The sequence below is a fragment of the Sorex araneus genome, chromosome 3 (assembly GCF_027595985.1).
Source record: "Sorex araneus isolate mSorAra2 chromosome 3, mSorAra2.pri, whole genome shotgun sequence".
Taxonomy (NCBI): Eukaryota; Metazoa; Chordata; class Mammalia; order Eulipotyphla; family Soricidae; genus Sorex; species Sorex araneus.
The window spans coordinates 141,372,284-141,396,220 of NC_073304.1; the positions used below are offsets into that span (position 1 = coordinate 141,372,284).

Genomic DNA, 23,937 nt, shown 5'->3' on the forward strand with positions numbered 1-23,937 from the left:
GGGCCATGGGTGTCATTCCCTGTGAGATTCAGCTAATGGGGCCAGACCGTCATGGGCACTGCTTGGGCCCAGAGGTGCTGGGGGCCACCCCGCCTCAGGTCCACACCCAGTGGCATGCAGGACTGTTTAGTTTGCATCTTTCCCCCTTCCCTTCACCATTGCGATGTCGTGATGAGCCACGACCATGCCTGGTAGGGTGCTCACATATTTAGTTGTGGTGCTCACGGGGGCCAGTCACGGTTGCAGTGCTCCTATTCATGACCAGGTGCTTTCTGAGGCTGGAACCTTTAATAGGGTGCTCATGCACATTCTGGTGTTGGTGCATCCCAGTGATGGTGGTGCTCCCATGTTTCACATACTCAGTTGGGGTGCCTGTACACACTTGGCTGCTGAGCAGTTGAAAGTTGCCATGGCCTGGGAACCGCAGGCGACAGAGCTGCCAGGGTCATGCTCAGCACAAGGTGAGGTGGCACCAAGTGTTGAAGTCCTCACTCCACACTGGTATGGCAAATGTTCTGCCCCACTGGGTCATATCCTCCTGCCATGCTGCATCGTTTGACATGTTTTTCGCTAGTAAGAAACTTCTGGAAGTGTTTCCGAACACTTTGGATTAGAATGCTTTGGATTAGCCTTGAGTTAACAGGTCTACCAAGAACTGTGGCCTGAATGCTGTTGAGGCCCCTTGCTCCCCTTTGGGAATGAGACTCAAGGCTACATTATGGCTTCCGAGCCCTCCAGCCTCTGGGCACATTACAAAACTGTAGCAAATACCTCAGGTCAATAGAGCTCTCCAGAACCTAGGCTTAAGGGTTCACAGAACCAACTACTGACTATTATACCTAATCCCACACCGCTTTATCCTGACTTCACAACACACATAAAAATTGAATTCCAGGTTTAATTTAATTTAATTTAATTTAATTTAATTTAATTTAATTTAATTTAATGCACCTAGCATTCTTCCCTAGCTACTCCTCTGCCAGGCACAGGAAGAAAGATGCCTCCCTTTGTTCTTGTTCCTGGAAAAAAATAAATATACAAGGGCAAAACTATATCTAAGAACCAGCTGAAAATTGATGAGATTGGTTATTACTTCAAGATAAAAAATATCTTTCTAAGAGCCAGAGAGATAGTACAAAATGGATAAGATGTTTGCCTTGCACACAGTTGATGTGGGTTCTCTTACTGGTACCACGTATGTTTCCCCAAGCACCTTCAGGAGTGATCCCTGAGCACAGAGCCAGAAGTAAACTCTGAGCACTGCTCAGTGTGTCCCCCCCCATAATTAAAAAAAAAAAGTTTTCCTAGACAAGAGTTAATAAGAAAAAGAATTCATTAAAAACTTTGGTTCTATCGGCATTACATGGTTAGGGAACTTTAAGAGACAAAAAAAAAAAAACACCATGAGAGCAATCTTTTATTTAAGACAATGAATTCCTACCTGCGTAGATGCAGTTTTATAAGGAAACTCAAGAAAATCCCAAATGGGATTTTAGCAGGCGTTCCTCTGAAAAAGAAATACAAATGAATAGCACTGTAGCACGGTCATCCCTGTTCATTGATTTGCTTGAGCAGGCACCAGTAATATCTCCATTGTGAGACTTATTGTTACTCTTTTTGGCATATTGAATACGCCACGGGTAGCTTGCCAGGCTCTGCTGTGCGGATGGGATACTCGCAGTAGCTTGTCAGGCTTTCCGAGAGGGACGGAGTTGGCCAAATCCAAGGCAAATGCCCTACACACTGTGCTATCGCTCCAGTCCACAAATGAATAACAAAAATTTAATCTAGACAAAGCAATTACAACAGAAATCCACTTCAATTTATCAGATTTACCAAAGTTGAAAATTTTGATCATCCTAGACCCTGACAAGTGAAGTCAGGAAGTGAAGTGACAAGTGAAGTGGAGGCAGGTCAGCTGGACACAGCCACCAGCAGAGCATGGTGACATGCGTGGGCCTCTCTCAGCTCCAAGCAGGCTTTTCTGTGTGATTTCACACAGCACACAGAATATTCTCAGTACTGCTTGTAGCAGCAAAACACTGAAAATGACACAAGTGCCCATCAAAATAGAATGGATACAGGTGGTCTGTCCATACCTGACATAGCCAGTGATGAGAAACCATTTCTACTTTAAAAGAATGAACTGGGGCTTCCTGTGTCTATGTGGATATATGCCACAACATTTCCCAAAATGCAATAAGCAAGCCAGGGGACCAAACATCAATACAATGCTTTTGGGTGGAAAAAAGCACAACATGATGGCATTCAAAAATGATATACACACATCTCTGCTAGTAGTGGTTCCCTCCTCCTGTGTGGGTGAAAGGGTTTTTACTGCTGGTCAAAAGAGATTACGCTTTAACTGTGATCGTTTTCTTTCTAACGAGAATGTGTTCTCATGTTATGCTTGTAATTACCATTAAATTCCAAATATACACATGCACATATCTTTGGGAGCGGTAACGTACAATGTTTAGAAAGCAAAATAATGAGGTTCTGAGACACCTAGCATTCTTCCCTAGCTACTCCTCTGCCAGGCATGGGAAGAAAGATGCCTCCCTTCTTTCTTGTTCCTGGGCATAAAGATGAATTCAATATTGGTAAGAAGTTTTTTGTTTTTTCAGTGTTTTAGGAAAAAAAACAACATGAGATGTGTCTACCAGCCCAGGAGGAGGCTCTACCCAGCTCAGCAGAAATAGACCCAGGCAATGTGATTGCTAAAGCCCTGGCACACCCCAAGGCCAAATGGATGCACTTGGAAAATAGAAATTCCAGAGCTGGGAGCCAAACATTTGACTTTTCCCACACTCTAGCTTTCAAGTCTTCATGTTATCTGCACCACATCCCTTTCTGAAGCCACCGATAACATTCCTGCCTCGACCTTAGGATTTGAAGAGCACTGTATCAGAGTTTGCTCTATAAGCACTTTCTCGCTTTATTTTTATTTGACCTTCTAGACAGTTCTTATTTTATCTAACTCTTCAAGAAAGAAAACACGATTTGGAGTCTCTCCCTTTTCTGTCTCCATTTTCCAGTGCCAGCAGGCAGGGCACAGGCAGCTGATTTCTCTCCCTCCCGCTTTCTGGGGAATGAGCTACCCGTGGGAAATCCTTTAGACTACAGTCTCTTGGGGCAGACAGGTGGACAGAGGTCTGGGCTCCATGGACAGTGTTCTTTGTCAGTCCAGATGTGTCTGGGTGATGAAAGCTGGTTGGAAGTTGGTTGGTGTCTGAGTCCCCATCAGTCCTCAAGCGTGAACTCTCAACTTCATGACAAACTTGCCTTTAGAATTTAAAGTAGTAAGAGAGTCAGGAGCATTTGGTGCTTTTTTGCAGTCATTTTATTTTATTGCTTTTTTTCTCTCCTTGGTTTTTGTGACCACACCAGTTTGTGTTCAGTACTTACTCCTAGCTCTGAACGCAGGAATCACTCCTGACAGTGCTAAGGAGAGCATATCTCGTACTAGGGAGTAAACCCCTTTTGGCTGCATACAAGGCAAATACCTACCCTCTGTACTTCACCCCTTTCATCATCTTTATTTGGGGATAGAGGGCGAGAGGTTTTTGGGCCACACCCAGTGGTTCTCAGGGCTTACTTCCAGCTCTGCAGTCAAGGTTCACTCCTGGTGGGGCTGGGGCATCATATGATAGGCAGGGATCAAACCCAGGTCAGTCAACTACAAGGCAGTTGCCCTTTGCTCTGTAATATCTCTCTGGCCTCATTGCATTATTTTAGTTCCTTGACATTCTTCTCTCTTAGCACCAGCCTTAGAATCAGAGTTCAAGGACCAGTACACCCAAGTGGATCCAGGACTCAGCCCACAGTGGGCCAAGACTGGATCTGAAGTCGCCTTTCTGAGCCCAAAGTTGCTGTGCCCTTATTGTCAGTATCACCAGCCCCAAGGTTGGAGCAGCCAGCTCACCTGCCTTACAACGGTTCTAGCCTGCTGCCTAAAGTGTGATTCCTTCCTCCTGGGAATTGCCCAGAATGACTACATAATAGTTCATATGAGTTGAGATTTTTGCACCAGTCTGCAGAGAGATGGGCCCAGTCTTGCCTAGACTAAGCCCTGGGTGTGATATCAAATGTGCAGGAGAGAGCATGGTCCCTCCCGCATTCTCCTGCCCTCGGGCTGGATGTCAGGTAGTATGCAAAGTCATCCAAGGGAAACATCAGCCTCATCTGGTTATGGGAGAACAGTAGCCGATTAGGGAACCCTAGAATGCAGGAAGGAAGCCAGAGACACCCCCACCACCACCTTTTTGCTGTCATGGTTACCAGGCCCTTCCGTGGGCTTTTCCCACAGTGGCACTGCAGAAGTTCCCAGCCTGACAGCTGCCCTCGTTCTCCCCGTTTCCAAAGACAAGAACATGACCTGTTTCCCTGCTGAATGGAAACAACACAAGCAACACCCTGGCTGTCTCCAGGCAGCCTCTGATGCTCCCCATGTTGCTCAGTGGCTAGCTCTTGGATCGTGACCTTGGTCACTGCTTGGGCAATTATGTGCAAGAGGCACAGATACCATGTGTACAAGCCACTGTCTCACCAACCACATCGTGCCATGGAGCTTGTCCCATGTGACTGTGTTAAATAACAGCTACTTGGTTACAGTGTCACATGTCCAGGTGCCCCATGTGTCCAGGACCACCAGACAGAGGTGTGGGAAACACCACTTTCTTGTCAGCTGGGCAGATGCTTAAGGTCCTTCTTCCATCTCAGATGGGGATTCTAGACCAGGACCAGCATGTGTTGGGGGTCTTAGATCCCATGAATGGATCTGGGAAATCTTTTGGTAAGAACACCAACTTTGATGATTAAAAAAAAAAAGCTCTTCCACTGAAACTCCTGTTGGCTTTAACATGGGAAAGCTGACCAGAATTAACTTCTGCTGGCAGGTGACAAGTCACCAGAAAAGTTTGCTCTCAAAGAATGAAATTTAAGAAGAACAAAGAAATTCAAATGTATATGAGAATGATGTGGAATCCCCTCTCAAATCCAGTCCAAATACTTGAACAGGCCTCTGAACAAGCAGATACTTGAGGATGATAATTGGTGGTATAGAGGCCTGATGAGCATATAATCAGATTGTTCAGAGAAACAAGCCTGGCTCTGGAATACCCATGTCCTGACATCTGAGTCCTGTCAGGTTGAGGCAGAAGAAAGAAGGGGGAGAGGAGGGGCTGAAACTGAACCCTTTATTCCAGTAATGGGTCTCCCCGCCATCCAACACAGGGCTGCCTCTAGCACCTCCTCTTTGTGTCTTGGGGTTCACTGTACCTTCCTTTTGTGTTACAGGTAAGTGATTTGGCAAATCTGTGCCTTGGTACCAGAGTGCTCCTGCGTCAAGGTTATCTGTGTATTGGCTGGGTATCAAGAAGGAACTAAGTATGGAGTGTGGGGCTCTGGAAAGGCAGCCTGTGTCGGCACCGGGAGAAATCTGGTACAACTCCAAGGGAAAGGTTATTTCCTCCTAGGAAAGACCTTTTGGAATTTCTACATTCAAATCAGTAAGATGCTGGGAGAATGACTAGGGCAGAAGGAAAATGACTCAGGGGACAATCTTCCTGCCTGGGATGAGCCTCCCCTGCTGGTTTTCCTGGCCGCTGTGGCTGGCCCGCGCCAGCCAGGGTCTCTGCCCCCAGCAGACTGTGTGTGGCTTTCCTATTTGGAGCCACAACTCCAGCCCAGAGTGAAATGGGAAAGTGCTAATGCACAATTCCAGACCCTTCACTCACGACTCTCCTGCTTTTATAGTTCATGTCTTTCATTTTCTTTTTTTTTTAATTTATTTTATTGAATCACCAAGTGGAAAGTTACAAAGTTCTCAGGCCTATATCTCAGTTACACAATGCTCAAACACCCATCCCTTAACCAGTGCCCATATTCCACTACCAATAAAAACAAAAACAAAAGCAAAAACAAAACAAACAAACAAACAAAAGAAAAAAACAGATTACATCCCACCCCTCACCCCCCAACCCACCCCATAGGTGAGTGATAATTTCACTTCCTTTTCTCTTCACCTTGATTACATTCCAGATTTCAACACACAACTCACTATTGTTGTTATTGTTGTTAGAGTTTCAAAACAGACTCACTATTTTTGTTGGAATTTATCCCCTAAGAATACAGCTCTATTAATAGGGAAATATTTGATAATAAGTTTTCCATTGATGAGAATGAAGAGATAAAATGTCGCACGGCCGCGCGGCCGCGCGGTTTACAATTTCTGTATTATAGTAATTAAGTCCGCGAAGATTTAAGTTTGAAAATGAATCATTTCTCTTCCTGGAACAGCAGTAGCCAAAGTTAGTTCACAGTCTCCATACATGGGTGCAAGCACTTGCTGGAACCCCAATTCCTAAAGCTGTCTCTGGTTCCCGCTTGTTCCACATCCACCGGCTCTGCAGGGGCATGGGCGCCGGGGCCGAAAACCCGGCCGGCCGGAGCCGAGCACGGGCCCCGTCATGTCTTTCATTTTCATACGCCCATCATTTCTTTGTCTTACCTTTCTGAAAATTCTGAGTATGAAGTATTTTAAACACATAAAATCTCATAATTTCTAGATACTCATTGCTCAGCTATATTAAATCTTAGCCATTATGTTCTTTAAACCTTTTCATGGAGGTAACATAGATTTATAACATTATATAGCTTTCAGGTGTGAATCATTATAAAACAATATCTGTATAAATGACACAGAGCAATTAAGTCACTGTCACTGTCATCCCGTTGCTCATCGATTTGCTCGAGCGGGCACCGATAACGTCCCTCATTGAGAGACTTATTGTTACTGTTTTTGGCATATCCAATACGCATGGGTAGCTTGCCAGGCTCTGCCTCTCGGGCTCATACTCTTGGTAGCTTGCCGGGCTCTCCAAGAGGGCCGGAGGAATCGAACTCGGATAGCCAGTGTGAAAGGCGAACGCCCAACCGCTGTGCTATTGCTCCTGCCCTGAGCAATTAAGTATCTGAGGCCATTCTTCATGTGAATTTGACTCCTTTTGACCCAATTATCCTCATTCCCCTTCTCTTCTGGTAACAATGAACTTGGTCTTGAATCTAGAACAGTAAGTATTCTTTCACCATTTTTACACCTCTGGACCAACAGCTCCCCACAGACCAACAGTAATGGCCACGGCAGTGGAACACAAGCTTTCAGCCTTTTTATTCCTGTGTACTGGCAGCATTACACAAACAGGTGGTTGAAGAACAGTGGTCTTAAAGTTTATTTCTGTCTTATTCATTTATGTCTTTTGTTTACTTATCGCATGAGTGGAATCAAATAGTTGACATTTCATCAAGAATAATACACTGTAGGCTCATCTGCTGCAAATGGCAGTATTTTGTGTTTTCTCATTTTAAGATATTTAAAATATTTTTAATATCAAGCAGGAGAGATTGCTCAATGGGCTGAACATATGCACTGCTTGAAGGCAGCCCAGATTTGATCCCCAGCATTGAAATGTTCCCTAAGGACCGCCAGAAGTGGCGTAAACTCGCATCTGGGCATAGCTGCACTGCATCATTAGGTGTAAAAGCCAAGAGGAAACTACAGAAGAAAACATTCACAGGTGCCTGAGCCCCTCCGCCTGTGAACATCCCTGTGCTTTTTCCTTAGAGGGAATCATACCCTGGACTAGAGTCATAACCCCTATTATTGCATATGGAAACAGTCATTATATTTTTGCATGTATAAAAACTATGTGGCAGTTTTGCTTGGTTTTAAAATTCACAGATGAATCATCGCCTTTTTTAAGTATTTTAATTTTAAGAATTTTTTTCGTTTTTAGTGTTTGAGTTGATATGTACAGCTTTACTCATCTCCACTGTTGCTTAGCATTGTGCCTCCAGGGTATTCATACTCCTACTGATAGATATTTAAGTGCTTGTGCTTTGGGTTTTCTAATAACTTTTCAGGGAATGATGCAGAAAATATATTATTTATAGTTTTGATTTATTGAGGTAGCATGGGTTTAGAAGAGTCCAAATGTAGCACTGTAGCACTGTCCTCCCGTTGTTCATTGATTTGCTCAAGCGGGCACCAGTAAAGTCTTGTTCTTATTGTTTCTGGCATATCGACTATACCATGGGTAGCTTGCCAGGCTGTGTGGGTGGGCGAGATACTCTCGGTAGCTTGCCAGGCTCTCCAAGAGGGATGGAGGAATCGAACCCAGGTCAGCCGTGTGCAAGGCAAACGCCCTACCCGCTGTGCTATCACTCCAGCCCTATGTAATGTAATGTATGGAAATAAATGTCTCCTTGGCCCCATGTTGACTAAAATATGTAAACTGTAGCAAGGTTTTTTAAATGGGAAAAAATGTGTTTATTCTGGAATAGCAAAAGAATTTCAATTGAGGATACATAAACTCTGTTGAATGTTTGGAATGGGCTATATTTTGAAGCAGAAAATGAAGAGGAGGGAGTTGAGTTAGAGTCTCTTAAGGTGCCAGGAGTAGCTCACAGGATGAGAACACATGCCTTCCTTGCCTGGAGCTCAGATGATATCCTCAGTACCTCCTGGCCCCTCAAGCACCAATGGATGTTGCCATGCTGTCCCCAGACCCACTGGACCAAGCAACATTACATTACTGGGTCTTTGCATTGAGCCATCCAGCCCAGTTGGCACTATGTCAGTGGGATGGCCCTGGGGACACCTGAGCATTACCTCAGGGACCTTCCCCAAAATACATGGGCCAATATTAAAATGAAATAGAAAGAAGTTCTGAAAATTCCCTGAGTTGACCAAAACAATTCTGTCACACAAACAAAGTTTTGTCTAACTTATCTTTCTGATACTTATCTGACCTGGGTTATCTCTTGTCTATCTTTTTTGGAATCTACAAGTAAAACATTCTGCACTTGATATTAGAGTTTCAAAAATTCTCTATCATTAGAAAATTACAGATAAGTTGTGATAAGTTCATATCAAACCAGAATGACCTGGGTTTGTATACCTTGTATACCATCAAGTAGAAAAGAAATTACTCTGTAAAATGGTTCTAAGAATAGTATTCCTTCAGCAGGGGGAGTTCCTGTTTTCCACATTCTCCAGTATTTGGCACTGTCAGACTTTTTACATTTTCCCACTGGGATGTGTGCAGAAGGGGATTTCTTGATTTCTCTCCCCAGGTCCCCAGGCCCCTCAAAGCTCCATCTAGGGCCCCCACTCCAGTCACTTACCACAGGGGAGGGATCATACATGGAGGACATGACTCATCTCCCCACTTTTGATTCCAAGTATGGGAACCTCTTCCCCACTTAAACCCTCCTCTGAAATAATCCCTCCCTCTCAAAGATTTGCAATACCAACCATAGATGAGACATTTCCATATATATATGAATAATTTCAGCCAAAATATCAAAAGCTATTGATCAAATTTGATTGCCAAACAGCAACTCAAATAAGACATAAACTCACCAGTGTTCTGCTCAGTTTCTTTCTTGACACTGACTCCCCATTTTTTTCCCATTAGTTAAAGGTTCTGCCATGTATCTAATTGCTCGAACCAAAATCTTGTTCTTCTCTTCTCTCCACCTTCACATTCACTCTCTCACGTCTTCTGTCATTTTTGTTGTCAAATACTCCCTGGATTTACCCCTCTTCTTTATAATCCAAGTGTTACCACCTTTGTCCAAGAAACCTTCATCTCTTACCTGCACTACTCTCAGTACCTCCTAAACCATCTTGGACTTTCTCCTTTTGATCTTACACTTTCTAATTAAAATATATACCTGCTTCACAAACTACCCAGCTTAATCAAATCTTAGCCTTGTTCTATATTTGCTTAAGACTTTTATAAAGGAATAAAATATTAATGATAAAACTAAAGCTTCTCTGTATCCCTCTGTGATACCACCTGGCTTTCTGCCTTTCAGAGTTAACCCCTATTCTGGAGAGGATAATTACCATGCACCAACATGATTTTAGTATGTAAAATGTACATACACACAAAGGATACATGGGTGACTTCTGCTTCAGTTTAACAAATAATTGTGGGGTTTTTTTCAGTGTTTGTTTTTTAAATTGAATCACAGTGAAATTCACAGTGACTTACAAAGTTGTTCATGATTGGGTTTCAGTCATAATGTAAACTGGCAAAGAGATGGGTGTTGGCCAAGTAAAATGTGATTGGAAATCCAGAGCAGGGAGGGAGATGCATGCTGAAAGTAGACTAGAGACTAAACATGTTGGCCACTCAATACCCCTATTGCAAACCACAACATCCAAAAGGAGAGAGAGAGAGAGAACAAATTGGCATGCTCTGCCACAGAGGCTGAGTGGGGTGGGGGATGGGATAGGGGAGTGGGGGAGATACTGGGTTCATAAGTGGTGGAGAATGGACACTGGTGGAGGGATGGGCTCTCGAACATTGCATGAGGGAAAAACAAGCACGAAAATGTGTGAATCTGTAACTGTACCCTCACTGCGACTCACTAATTAAAAAATAAATAAATTATTTAAAAATAAAAAATAAAAAAATTTTAAAAAAGAGATAGGTGTTGGAAAATATATGACCAAATGGTCTTTTTAGATTAAAAACATGAAATGCTCCTCAGGGCTTACAACCCTCTCACCCTCTCACGGTTCTTAGTGTAGAAAACTCAGGTATGTGGCTACTGTGATCTGTAATGCAGACGAGGCCTGCCGCTCCTTCACGCGTCCCTGATCCTGGGAATTGCTCCCTTTCAGTGGTTACGTTACCTTCTTAAGGTCTTGTCCTCACCATCTTGCCAGCTAGAGTGGCCTCTTTAGCAGCTCTCTATGACATCACCCTTTGCTATTTTCATTCTGGAACTTCCCAGAACTCTGTATTTTGTTTTGTGCCTCACCAGAATGTCACCTCCACAAAAATTGAACTTTTGTCAACCCTACTTTCTGCTTGTAGTGCCAGGAGTGGAGTGAGTGCCTATCAAGTTCTGTTGACTCAGTGAGGGATAGATGAACACAAACGGAAACACTCAAATGAAGCTTCTCTGTGTTTGGATGGGCCAAAAGCTATTCAAGAGAGGACAAGAAGTCTTAGAATAGCAGTTCTCAAACTTTTTAGTTCCCAGACCTCTTTACACCCCTAAAATTATAGAGGTACCAAGGAGTTTATGGATTAATATCCTAACACATTTTATATTAGAAATTAAGGAACAAAATATATTTATTTTTGACATAAATTGCATTTTGGTGAGGAAAAAAATACCTTAATGGAGATTAGGCACATATATAGCAAGATTGAGGCCCTGAATTCCACTTTTGGCAGTCTCTGCCTCCTTCCCACGCGCTCCCAGCACCTTCACTATGGCCTTTCAGCACCCAAGCAACACCTGTCTGCGCTGCATCACAGCACGAGGCCCCAAACAGGCTCACTTTGTTGGGCTGAGAGTGGCCCTAGCCCCACTTCCCCCAGCTTTATTGGAGCTGACCCTAATAAAAAAATGGGTGTATCGTGTCACACTTTGAGACCAGATGGTCAACAGTTTTAGTACCTAATTAGCACATTAAAGATGCAGTGAAGAATTTAGAGCAGACTCCCAGGTCAGGTGTTGCTTTCTCCCAGGCTCTGGGTGAGACTCCAGGAGAGACTGGAGCCATGCACATGGAGGAGACGCTTGCCTTGCATGGAGCCGACCAGGGTTTATCCCAGCAACCATATGAGCCTGCCAGGAATATTGCCAGGTGGGGCTGAGTATAGTGCCCACAGGAAAAACAAAAACAAAAAACCACCACACCCAAAAAACAAACAAACAAAAGCAAAAACAAAGAGTCCTGAAGCAAGAGATCACTTTCCCTCCTGGTTTCCTTATGGCTCATTCACCTACAGACATCCCCACACTGTCCCTACATTTCTTTTCCTGAAGTTTTTCATTTACAAACACACACAAAGTACTATGCTGTCTTCGGCCACTGATTTCCAAGCTGGATACATCTTTCAGGCTCCTTTCCCTGCTTAATAGGATTGCATGCATACAGGTCCAGAGACTTCCTTTTGCATTTGCACTTTGCAAAATAAATATTGAAGCCTACTTCTACCAGGATTTGTTTATTCCTTTTTCTGTATTTGTGTTGAGAAATGAGAATGGGCGTCAGATTTTCTTTTTGAGGGCAATACTGAAACCTAAGTTCTTCCTCTTTTTAAGAAGAAGCTGCTCCCTCCTTTATTCCCTACCCCAACTTCCCCACTTTTGGGTAGAGGAAATTCACTGATCTAAGATTGAAAAAAAAAAAAAAATTAAACCCAGGCGGTCATCTCCCTGCTCCTGCAACAGTGGCTGAAGCTGTGTGACCCTGGACACGCCTCTTCCACCTCCTGACGTCACGTTATTTTTGTCTTTGAATAGCTCATTGACACAATCGCCTGGGAGATCGGAGAACTGAAACAGGAGATGGTGCAGACAGATGTCGGTCTGGAAAATGGCCTAGAACCCGCAGGAGCCCACAGGTAACTCAGGGGCCGAGGCGCTGGGTTCAAGTTGGGAGCCTGGTGGTCCATGGCTGGGTGGAGACTACCCTTGTAGCTGCTCCATAGGTTTGGGAACTGGGAATGTGGTGGCTAGTCCACGTCCATCTGGGAGTGGCCTTAGGAACAAGTTGTCTGCTTGTTTATTTGATTCACTTTAAAGGCACTTGAACTTTACACCCTTTTAATTCCTCCTGGCACCAGAACCCGGAAATCTAGAGTTGTATCTGCCATATCCACCTTCTCACAATGACGGAAACAGTAACACAGCGGGATCCTCCGTGTGCAAAGTAGAATTCAGTGTAGCCCGCCTCAGTCTCCAGAAGGTTTAAAGGGGAGCAGTAAAGAGGATGGACTCATTTTGCATTCTCAGGTCAGAACAAAATAAAACAGCCCTTACCATACGTAGCTTGAACTGTGAACCAATGTGTTGGAAATTGGATGTGGTTGTAAATCCAGGGCACAACCCACACAGGTTGTGAGTAGGTGGCAAGAGAAGGTTCTTCCTGTGGAGAACAAGAGTGCCTCGGTTAGCAGGTGAAGGAAACCTACAAAGCCTCTTCCAGTTCTTACAGGCTACAGTTCATTGCTGGCAAAGAAAATAAAGTAGATTCACTGCAAAAGGACATGTTGGAAGCCAGATTCATTATCAGCTTCACCCTTTCTTCTGGAAATGGGCTTAGAGTTGCTTCTGCAGTGTGAAGGGGAGATTTATGAAGCGGCGTCTGTGTGTAAGGCCTGGGCCGGGAGCTGCCGTGTGGAGGCAAGCAGGCAAGTGCTGTTCTGGCTGTCCAGGTGTGCTTCAAACCAGCTTAGCTTGTTCCCCACTGACCTTGAGGGGAAGTGTGCAGCTGGAAGGAGTTACTTTACAGCTACTTTAAATAGACTCGGTGCTTGAGTTTTGTCTGCTTTCTATCCTTCCCCTTCTTTACAAAATGACAGGGGTAGACCAGGTACCCAACTTATTTCAACAGCTCCCAAACTGAGCAAACAGCTTTGATTGGTTAATTGCCCCCGCAGTCAATTTTTATTATGTAGGTTTCTGCCTCATATTCACTGTAATATCAAACTCTGTAGAACTTTAGCTAGGGGATTTTACCCTTGCAATATTGTTATTGTTTTTGTTGTTATCATCATCATCATCATCATCTTCATTATTATTATTTTGGTTTCAGGGACATACTCATTGGTACTCAGGGCTATCCTCAGCTCAGTAGTGAGGAGTAATTCCTGGTGGTGCTCAGTGAACCATGTGTTGTTTGGGGTGAAACCCAGGCCTCCAGCCAATTGAATCTTTTTCCCTTTTCACTGTTGAGCAAACTTAAATCTTTGGTAATGGACATGTTAAGAAAAGAGCTTTATTTATTTTTTAATTTTTTAAATTAAATCACTGTGAGATAAACATGTCCATTATTGGGTTTCAGTCATACAATGTTCCAATACTTCACCAGTGTACATTTCCCACCACCAATGTCCCCAATTTCCCTCTTTCCCCTCCCGACCTCTACAGCAGACACTTTTCTTCTCTCTCTTCCTCTCTTTCCTCTTTCCTTTTGGTCATTATGGTCTGTAGTACAGGATAAATACTATGTGTTTATCATGTGTATTCCTTTACCTACTTTCAGTTCTCAATTCTTGTCCAGAGTGATCATTTCCAACTGTCATTGTCAAAGTGTTCCCTTCTGTCCTAATTGCCCTTTCCCCCTTTTCTCCACTTATGACAAGCTTCCACCTGTGGGATGGCCCTTATTTCTCCCACATCCATGAAGTGCAACATGAAATGGACCTCAGCACCACAGACTAAAGTTCAGGGTTGCAGTGAGCACCCCTCCCTGCATGTAATCTCTCGGGATTTTAGGAGATGTGGAAGGATTACATCCAATTAAAGGCCTGAATTGAAGTGCTCAGCAGTTATTTAATCTCTGATATCTCTATCATTCTTTTCTAAAAATTTAATGACTAGCAAGCACTGCATAATGATTTTTTAAAACTTAATGTACATGTTGGGTTTATTTGGAGTAATTTTGGTTTGTAACATAATTAGGTTTAAACCATTATATATTGATTGGAGCATTACATACATTAAGATGTACAGGCTGTGTAAAGTTGGTATTTCTATATCTCAAGGCTTGTCACCAGAAGTCTGGTTTCCTTTAACAATACAGTTGATCTGTTTAATCCAGCTTAGTAGAGTATGGTTTGGTAAAGTTTGGTAAAGTTTTGGTTCATTTGGTACATTCATTTGTTTGTTTCTCTATTCTCACACAAGTGAAGTCACATGATATTTGTCTTTCTCCCTCTGACTCATTTTACTACCTGTTGTGAATAAGGCTATGATGGACGTGGTAGTGCTTGGAATGCTGTGTTGTTAACACTGAATTTATGAAATTTCAGGAGCATTTTGCTGTTGCTGTTGTTTTTTCAAAGGCAAGGACTGAGGAAAGGCAATATTATCTTTATCTCACAACATGTCTGGTGTTTGCCATGTACTAAGCCATTGTTCCGCTTATTCTGTGAGTGTGGGATTTTACCTGACATGAGAAAACCCAGACCAACGAGGCAGATATTCTTCTCGAACAGTTTTGCTTTGAATTCTTCCATTTGTTGAATGGAGAAGTCGGAGGGCCTGAGAAAGAGGACTCTGCGCTGTTTGGAAATGGTGCGGAGCGGAGTTTCGCCTAGAGGAAGCAGAAGGTCAGCCTGATCCGGAGAGGAGAGGCTTGCGACTGGCCGCCTTCAGGGAAGCTGTTTGAGAGGAAGCCAGTGCTGCAATCCCGCCATTGGCAGGGCACCTTCTAGTGGCGTCACTGATGCATTGCAGTGATGGTCTGGGGCACTGCTCTCAGGGAGGCCGAGCGTCCAGCATGGCCTGGCTGATTCCTGTCACATTCATCGCGAAATGTCTGCCATTTCTTCGTTTGTTGAATTCTGCTCCAAGTCCCACCTTGCTATTCCCCTACCTACATTGTGACAACTTACAGTTAATATTGAGATGAGAGTGAGATCTTTACCCTATTCTTAGGCATGGGCCCCTTCTCAAAACACTGTTTCAAAAGCTTCATATATGTAGAATGGGAACCAGAAATATAGTTCAAGTGGTGGAGCAGACACCTCGCATGAGAAACCCTAACTCCAGCCCCCAGGACTGCATAACACCCCACGCATTCCCTGGTGTGTCCCAAGCACCACAAGGTGTTGTCCCTATAAAAAATATGTTGGATGATAAGGTAAACTTAATTTTTAAGGCACCATGATTTACAATACAGTTAATGACATGGCTCCATATATACAGTGTTCCAACACACACCTCACATACCCCAGTGGTAAGTTCGTCTCGACCTAATTAATCCTCCACCCCTCGTCATAAGGTCTATTCCATAGACCAGTTCTCAGACTCTTTGCCTTGGCGATTTATTATTCCCCTACTATGTTTCTTTATATCCCACATAGGAGATAGACCACTCTATGTCTGTCTCTCTCCTGGCTGACTTCACTCAACATGATACACCATCCATGTTGTATCATGGAGATGCTCATAACCAGATCCATCCACATAGCAGCAAATTGTGTGATTTGGTCTCTACTTTTAGCTGAATACTATTCCATGTATGTATACACCCTGGTCTCTTTATCCAGTCATCCAGTTATTTCTTTGTTTTGGCAAATGTGAATAATGCTGGAATGAACATAGGAGTACAGGTGCGTTTTCCAAATAGAGCTTTAGGACCCCTGGGTATGAGGGCAAACAATTGAAATCAAATGATCAAAATATGTGAAGCATACAAGTTCTTGCTACTTTAAATGGCAAGGTTTGGTAATAGTTCCAAGTATGAGCATAAGGAATGGGGACCTTTGAGGTTTCTGCTAGTGGCAAAGTTTCAGGTACAAAGAAAATTGTAGCACTGTAGCACCATTGTCCTGTTGTTCATTGATTTGCTCGAGTGGACACCAGTAACATCTTCATTGTGAGACTTGTTGTTACTGTTTTTGGCATATCGAGTACGCCATGGGTAGCTTGCCAGGCTCTGCCATGTGGGCAGGATACTCTCGGTAGCTTTCCAAGCTCTCCGAGAGGGACAGAGAAATCAAACCCGGGTCGGCTGTGTACAAGGCAAACACCCTACCCCCTGTGCTATCGCTGCATTTAAAAATGGGAGGAAGCTGATTTCAAGACAAGGTTAGCTAAAATTGGTGTCACTCTTTTCCATGCAATGGCCAGTTCCCCCCTCTCCACCCATCTGACCTCTCTGCATTGTGTGCACAGTCAGTGTTTTTTCTTGGCGCCAGGGACACGGCCGTGCTACTAACTGTTGCTACATTCACCTGTGGCTGCTTCTGAGTCGAAGGTTGTTCCTCTACTGTCCTTGCCCTCCTTGTACTGGAGCCGAGGCCCGGATCCTCTTCTCTTCACACAAACTCCTTCTCTCTCCCACTCACCTTAAACCAAATTCTTAAAACCTCTGTGCCTCAAGGTACACACCAGTAAAATGGGGATAATTACAGAGCTTTATCTCATAGAGTTATTAGGAAGATTAAATGAGTTGGTAACTACAAAGAACTTAGCACGATACTGGTATGTGGTAAACACAACCTATTTTCAAAATTGTTCTTGACACTAATTTAAGCAATACAATTTGACCTCCTGACTTTGATACCATCTGTTTATTGGTAGTTCCCAACTGATAGCTCAAGGCTGGTCCTGTCAGCGCTCTTCTGTCCACTCAATCAGACCTTTGACATTTCATGCTTAGAAAAACAAGACGACGTCCTTGGCTTCCCTTCAAAATATGCCCTTCCCCGTCCTGGTAACTTTGCTTCCAGGGGGTTGGGCCTCCCAATCATCCCTGAGGTCTCGTTCTCTGAGAACTGCCCTTCCTGTCCATCTCCAAATCCCAGACTCTGTACTTCCAGGAGGTCCATTTCTAATCAGCACTACTGAAATAGCTAGATTCCCCTACCTGGTGCATCCACTTCTACGTGGTCCACCTGGTCTACTTTCCCTGGGCTGTTATCTAAGCATAGAAAATGACTCATTTGGGGGTATTTCCTTACATGCAGCTGACCCAGATTCATTCCTCAGCATCCTATACACTCCCCTGAGTACCACTAGAAGTGATTCCTGAATACCTGAGTCAGGAGTAACCCTGAGCATTACCAGGCGTGGCCCAAAAACAATAAAATAGAATAAACTCAGCTCAAAACCCTCTAGTGGCTTTTCATTTAAGATGAAGACTAGGGCCTAGACAGATAGTTCAGTGGGCTGAGTGTATGTCTGAGGTCCAGGTTTGAGCCCCCGGCACCAGTGTTTCCCAAAAAAACTGCCAGGAGCAACTTCCCAAACACCAAACCAGGAATAACCATCTAATTACTTCCATGAGTGCCACCCTCCAGTAAATAAATAGTAAAATAAAATAAAAAATTTTTATTTTATTTTACTATCTTTATTTTATTTTACTATCTCCCAGGGCCAAGGAGATAGTTCAAAGGATTAATTATTGGGCCTAGAGAGATCGTACAGTGTGTAGGGCACTTGCCCAGCACACATTTTGATCCTGGCACTGCATATGATCCCCCAAACCCCACCAGGAGTAAGCCCTGGGCACTGCTGGGTATGGACCCAAAAGTAATAACAAGGGGGAGGGGAGGTTAAGCATGTGCCTTTCCTGCAGGAAGTCCCAAGTTCTATGCCTGACACCTCATGACTCCTTGAGGACTGTCAGGATGGCCAGACAGCCCTAGAGGCCTCCAGACCATAAACATGTTACACCTGTACCACCAGGTCATATATATAAATTTGGGCCAGGGACCCCAGAGTACTGCTGGGGAGCAACCCACTGGAAATTGCTATGGCCTGTGATATTTTACAGAATCTGAGTCCTCTCCTCCTCTCCCTTAAGGAAGGGGTCATTTGTCCTCTTACAATCTCGTCCTTCCAGTACATAACTCCAGCCTCTCAGGTCCTACCTTGTAGCCTTTGTGCTGTCTGTTCCCTCTGTCTTGAAAGCCTTTCCTCCAGGAAGCATTGCCCTGAACACCACCTTTCTTCTGTCACCTGGGTACAATAAATATTTTCTGAGTGGATGCTTTAATGATGTCAACCCTTTGAAGACCCTTAAATATTTGAGCATCAGAAGCCTCTTACAAAAAAGGTAACCCTTGTAAAGCAATTGGGAAGTACCAGCTAGTACATAAAAAATGAAAAATTGAAAATGTTTGATAGGCCTCCTGCTTCCTCCCTTGGAAAGAAAGACCCAGAACACGGTTTCCTATCTCTAGTCATGTTTCCTCCACAATTATTCTGTTATTTGTGTGCTGTGCTGTTGTAATCCTTTGCTGCTAGAGCAGGAGCTGACTAAATCTACCCCATTCTCTCTGCCATGTTTGACCCCAAACAGACATCAGAAGCCAGGGGGAGAATGAAAGCCTTCTTGTTCCTGATCATTTGCTCTAAATACTGCTTCTTATTTACTCTTTCTTCCTATTCTAGATCCTTCAAAGATTAGAACACAGGGAAACAAAGACTGAACTTTCCCTTCTCTGGCCCCAGTATTTTATGTTACTTTTCAGTGTGGTGCACGGGCAGAACTGATATCTCAGGGCCTGTCACCACCACCTGAGTCTGTCACCTCTAGGCTGAGAGTGTGCCCCAAGCTTCCTTTGTCCAGAGGGGTCATGCAGAACATCCTCCAGCGAGGTGTGAGGTGTAGGTGTGAGCACGTCAGAATCTTGGCAAAGCCCAGTTTTCACGGGAGACTCCGTTGCCTTAGTTTGACTTCTTTTGTTTTTCTACGTTCCCTCACTGTCGCCCCTTTCCTGGTAGACTCTAACTCAAGTGGATGGCTGGGTGTGGTGGTCCAGGGGCTGGAAACTCCACCCTGCGCCGCCAAACCCAGTCACACAGCTGGCCAGCACTGGCCAGTGCTGAGCTGCAGCAGTTAGTCATCAATACTGGCCTCTACTGGAGGTCCTCAGTTTTCCTGCCACCATCTGACAACAACGAGACTAAAATCACAGGCATCTCGGACTGACATTCTTTTAGGCAGCCCTGCACTTCTTCACTTACCTAAAGAATATAACACAAGATTAGAAAAGGTTAAGAATGATTGATCCAAAGTGAAAGTAAAGTGAAATTTATTAGTTACACAGGCGGGGGGGGCTTAGGGTGGGGGGGCTAGGGGCGTGGGGGGGTTTGGGTGTGAGGGGGCGGGGTGGAGCTTTACTGGGATTCTTGGTGGAATATGAGCACTGGTGAAGGAATGGGCATTCGAGCATTGTATAACTGAGATTTAAACCTGAAAACTTTGTAACTTTGTAACTTTCCACAATAAAAAATTAAAAAAAAAAAAAAAAAAAAAAAAGAATGATTGATCCAGCCTGAGCACTGTAGTCGGAGTCTGTCAAGATTAGTCTCTTGAGCAAAGAGTCGAGCAGTCTGTGTGTGTAATTTCCTCCCACGCAAAGCTGAGTAAACTCCTTTACTTCGATATTACACATGAAAGGATGTTCGCGGGCTCTCTGGGCGGCTCTCTCTCACCTCCCGCGTTTGGTGCTCTCAAGCTGCTTTCCCCGCCCGGGACAGCTGTTGCCTTGGATGGACAAAGGAAGAACGAGGGCCAAGCAGGTTGCTGATTAGTTGCTGTTTATCCAATCTCTCATCTCTCCCAACTCTCTCCAACCCTCTCTCTAACTCGCTCTACAGTGCTCACCGTGACTCCTCTCCAATCTCCCCAGCCACTCTTACTCTCAGCTTTCAGCCTTCTCTCTAACTTGCAGCCTTCTCCTCTAACTCTGTGTCTCTCTAACTTGCAACCTTCTCCTCTAATTCTGTGTCTCTTCTCTCCGTCTCTGTCTCTGTCTCTTCCTCACTATTCCTCAAACTCTCTGCTCACTCAATCTACTCCTCCTGTCTCTCTCTGTGTCTCTCTTCCGTCCAACTCCTCCAATCTGCTTGTCTCTCTGTCACTGTCACCGTGTCTCTGTAACCCCGCAATTCTTTCTCCCTGCTGTATCCGTATCCTCTATCTGTCCCCCTCAATCTACCCTCTTCTTCTGTCTCCCTGCAGTGCTCCTTTTCTTCTCTCTCACCACATCTCCCCAACCACACCTCCCCACAGGAAACACAATCAAAATGTTTTTCCAGTCAGCCCCTGAGGGTAAAACAGCCCTTAAGGTGTGTTTCTCCTCTCCTTAGACCTGCAACTTGATTAACATCTTTAATTCTCCTTCCTAATATTTAACATTCTGTATGGACACTGTAATAGACACTTTTAGGCTTATAGGGAGACTATCCTGGGGACATCTCACCACAGACTCTGACTACAGTGCTCAGTCTGGATCAGTCATTCCTAACCCCAGCAGGGTCCAAATCTAGTTATAACTTTTTGGATCATGACAGAATTTATCCATGACCGAGCTCTTAACTTATAGTTAAGTGTCAGGGCACTTTGACCAGGTCCATTTCGATACCAGGGTAGCTCATAGCTCACCGCTTGCCCTGAGTCCATCCAGTCCGTCGTCGGGACCCTGCTTTTGGGGATCTAGGAAGTAAGGGCAACTGAGGCTTAAGTCGAGAGACCAGATGTCCAGGAGATAAATTATCTGGACTCAATCAACTCCCAAGCCACAGGCTTGTCTTTTTAACTGTCTTCCTGTATCCATACAAAAAGCAATTGCTCTGAAGTAACTGACCATGTGAAGGACATTAAGGAGGAAAGAAAGACAAGAAAGACAAGTCAGGTCTGATCAGGAGACAAAGGCAATTGACAGGTTGGGGTGCAATCAAGAAACACAAGCTCCCAGTGGCCAGGGAGGAAGGGCAAACAAACGTTTTGGCCTTCCCTAGCCCATTTTCAGGACTGCTTTTTTGAAACACTTTCCTTGTGCTGAATTTTCACCAAACAAACATATCATATCCTAGCACCCAGATCTATAAACAACATTTCCAACACTCCCAAAAGCCCCTTTCTGATCACTGTCTACCCCAAAGCCCAAGACTTTTCTCACTTCTATTGACAGATCTTAGTTTATGGAATCATAAGACACAAACCTTCTCCCCTTACCACTATTCCCTTTATTGTTTGTGTTGCAGTGACCAGGAGCCACACGCTTAGTTGCAATACTGGCTAGACAGCACACTTGGCTGAAGTGTGCTCAAGAGCTCGTTGTGGTATGTGCCACTTCAGTGGGGATGCCACTGAACTTGCACTTACCATGTGGGGTGGTGCTAGGGATCAGAGTCTGCTTCAAGTCCACAGTCGAGCACTCAGCCATCGAGCTAGCCTCATGCCCCTGTGTGGTTTCTTTTAATGGTGCAGTGTTTCTCTGTGCAAACACAATATCGTTTGTGCATTGTACTGTTGAGTGTTTTCAGTTGGAGGTATTTTGACGTATGTCATGTGAGTGTTCTTAGACAGGTCTTATTTGGGTCACATCTGTTGAAAATTTAGTGCAATTTGGATAGTAGTATGATTTTATATTGAACATTAGTGAATGATTCCATCCAGAGTGCATGAGAGATACTGATGCCTCTTTACAAGTGTAACTGTACTCAGTTGTGGCTACATTTTCCTTTTAGCCATTTGGATGTGTGTGTTGATAAAGTTTCTGAAACCATATAAGTAGTAACAATTTGGAGTAACTGCATGTTGTCATTTCAGAATAGGCTCTTGCAATAAGTTTTGTAATTGTGGGACTCAGGAATAGGGTTTGATAGAGCATCATATTTTTACAGGTCTAAGTTTCAGGCTAAAGTTAAGGTAAACCAATGAGTGATATTCAGTGGGTAATGGGGTTGAAAACTGTGAACTGTGAAGTTGGGAAAATTTGGGGAGAGGATTTGAAAAGAGACTAAAAGAATTTAAGAGATGTGTAAATATATAGATATTACATTATTTATATATTTTTCAAAACTTAAAGGTAATAAACTGTGGGGTTGGGGAAGCAGAGTGGGAACTAATGAAACTCTTCCTTAACTGATGCTTTGGTTTTACTTTGTTCAGTGCTTCTACAAAGAAATATGTAGCTTCTCATGAATTGATTTGACCAACACCATTAGCTGAGTCATAACTAAGAAATGTGTGTGTCTGAGTCTGACACAGCTATTTATAGAGTTTAGATTCTTGCCCTTAAACAAAATATATCTGCATCCAATACAATATCCTATGTTTAAAAATATATATTAACCTTCCATTGCAATTGCTTTAAATAAAGAACTTAATGTCAATTTTTCCCTTTTATAATTTGCCCTGATATTTTACCCACTTTGGCTCTTCTCGAGATGTTTTTTAATTTGGGGGTTTTTATTTTTGAAAGTTGGGGGAACACCTGGCAATGATCAGGGGTTACTTCTGGCTCTGCATTCGGGAATTACTCCTGCTGTGTCAGCCTGTACAAGGGAAGTGCCCTACCCACTGTGCTGTCTACTCTCCAGTCCCTCTTCTGAGGAATTTTCAAGAGCGTATTTATGAGGTCATTTGGAAATTGAAGTGACTAGGTGCGAAGATCATCTCAGATTTTTGTCTTCTTATGCAGTTGGTGTACCTGTGTTTTGTGTGCAGTATACTGAAGAAAACATTTTCTTACTGTGTAATATTTGGAAACTGTCTCAGCCAGAGGCCATGGCTTAGGTTGGGGCTCATTTTATTTTTTTTTACATTTTGTTTTTATTAAACCATGATTCCATGCAAGAATCCATTAATTAATTTTAAACCACCACTTATTTCACATAAAGTGGTAATACAAATTTCAATCTATAAATTCATAGTTACATATTATTTGACACCTAGATTTCATTCCACTCTGGTCTGAGGATATTGCATCATTCACTTTTTGTGTTCTCCACAGTTATAGGAATGATATACTTCCACAAAACAGAAAACACAATAGAATAGTTCCAACTTCTCAATGAGTAACTTAGCTTTTATAAAACATTTATCTTTGTATTTTTTTATTTTTTTTGTATTATTTTTAATTAGAGAATCACCGTGAGGGTACAGTTACAGATTTATACACTTTTGTGCTCATGCTTCCCTCATACAAAGTTCGGCAACCCATCCCTTCACCAGTGCCCATTCTCCACCACCAGTAAACCCAGCATCCCTCCCACCCTCCCCAATCCCATCTCCCCCCACCCCACCCTGCCACTGTGGCAGGGCATTCCCTTCTGTTATCTCTCTCTAATTAGCTGTTGTGGTTTGCAATAAAGGTGTTGAGAGGCCTCTGTGCTCATTCTCTAGCCCTCATTCAGCCCGCAACACCCTTCCCCCGCATGGCCTTCGACTACATTATAGTTGGTGATCCCTTCTCTGAGTTGCCCTTTCCCCAGAATGTGAGGCCATCCTCCAAACCATGGAGTCAACCTCCTGGTACTTATTGCTACAATTCTTGGGTGTTAGTCTCCCACTCTGTTCTTCTATATACCACAGATGAGTGCAATCTTTCTATGTCTGTCTCTCTCTTTCTGACTCATTTCACTCAGCATGAA

The 23,937-nt window shown here is 43.7% G+C and overlaps 1 protein-coding gene across 8 annotated transcripts in view; it reads left to right on the forward strand.

Moving 5' to 3' along the window:
• RIN2 (Ras and Rab interactor 2) overlaps positions 1-23,937 on the forward strand; it is a 299,434-nt gene that overhangs the window by 202,684 nt on the left and 72,813 nt on the right. For 4 of the 8 annotated variants that reach the window (XM_055131456.1, XM_055131458.1, XM_055131459.1 and 1 more), the window contains one exon: positions 12,337-12,437. The exons of 2 other annotated variants lie outside the window; for them this stretch is intronic. In XM_055131456.1, the coding sequence (XP_054987431.1) occupies positions 12,337-12,437 (101 nt within the window). Of the gene's footprint in view, positions 1-12,336; positions 12,438-12,659; positions 12,829-12,941; positions 13,227-23,937 lie in introns of those variants that run through there. 2 more of the 8 variants (XM_055131461.1, XM_055131460.1) reach the window with 2 other exon arrangements.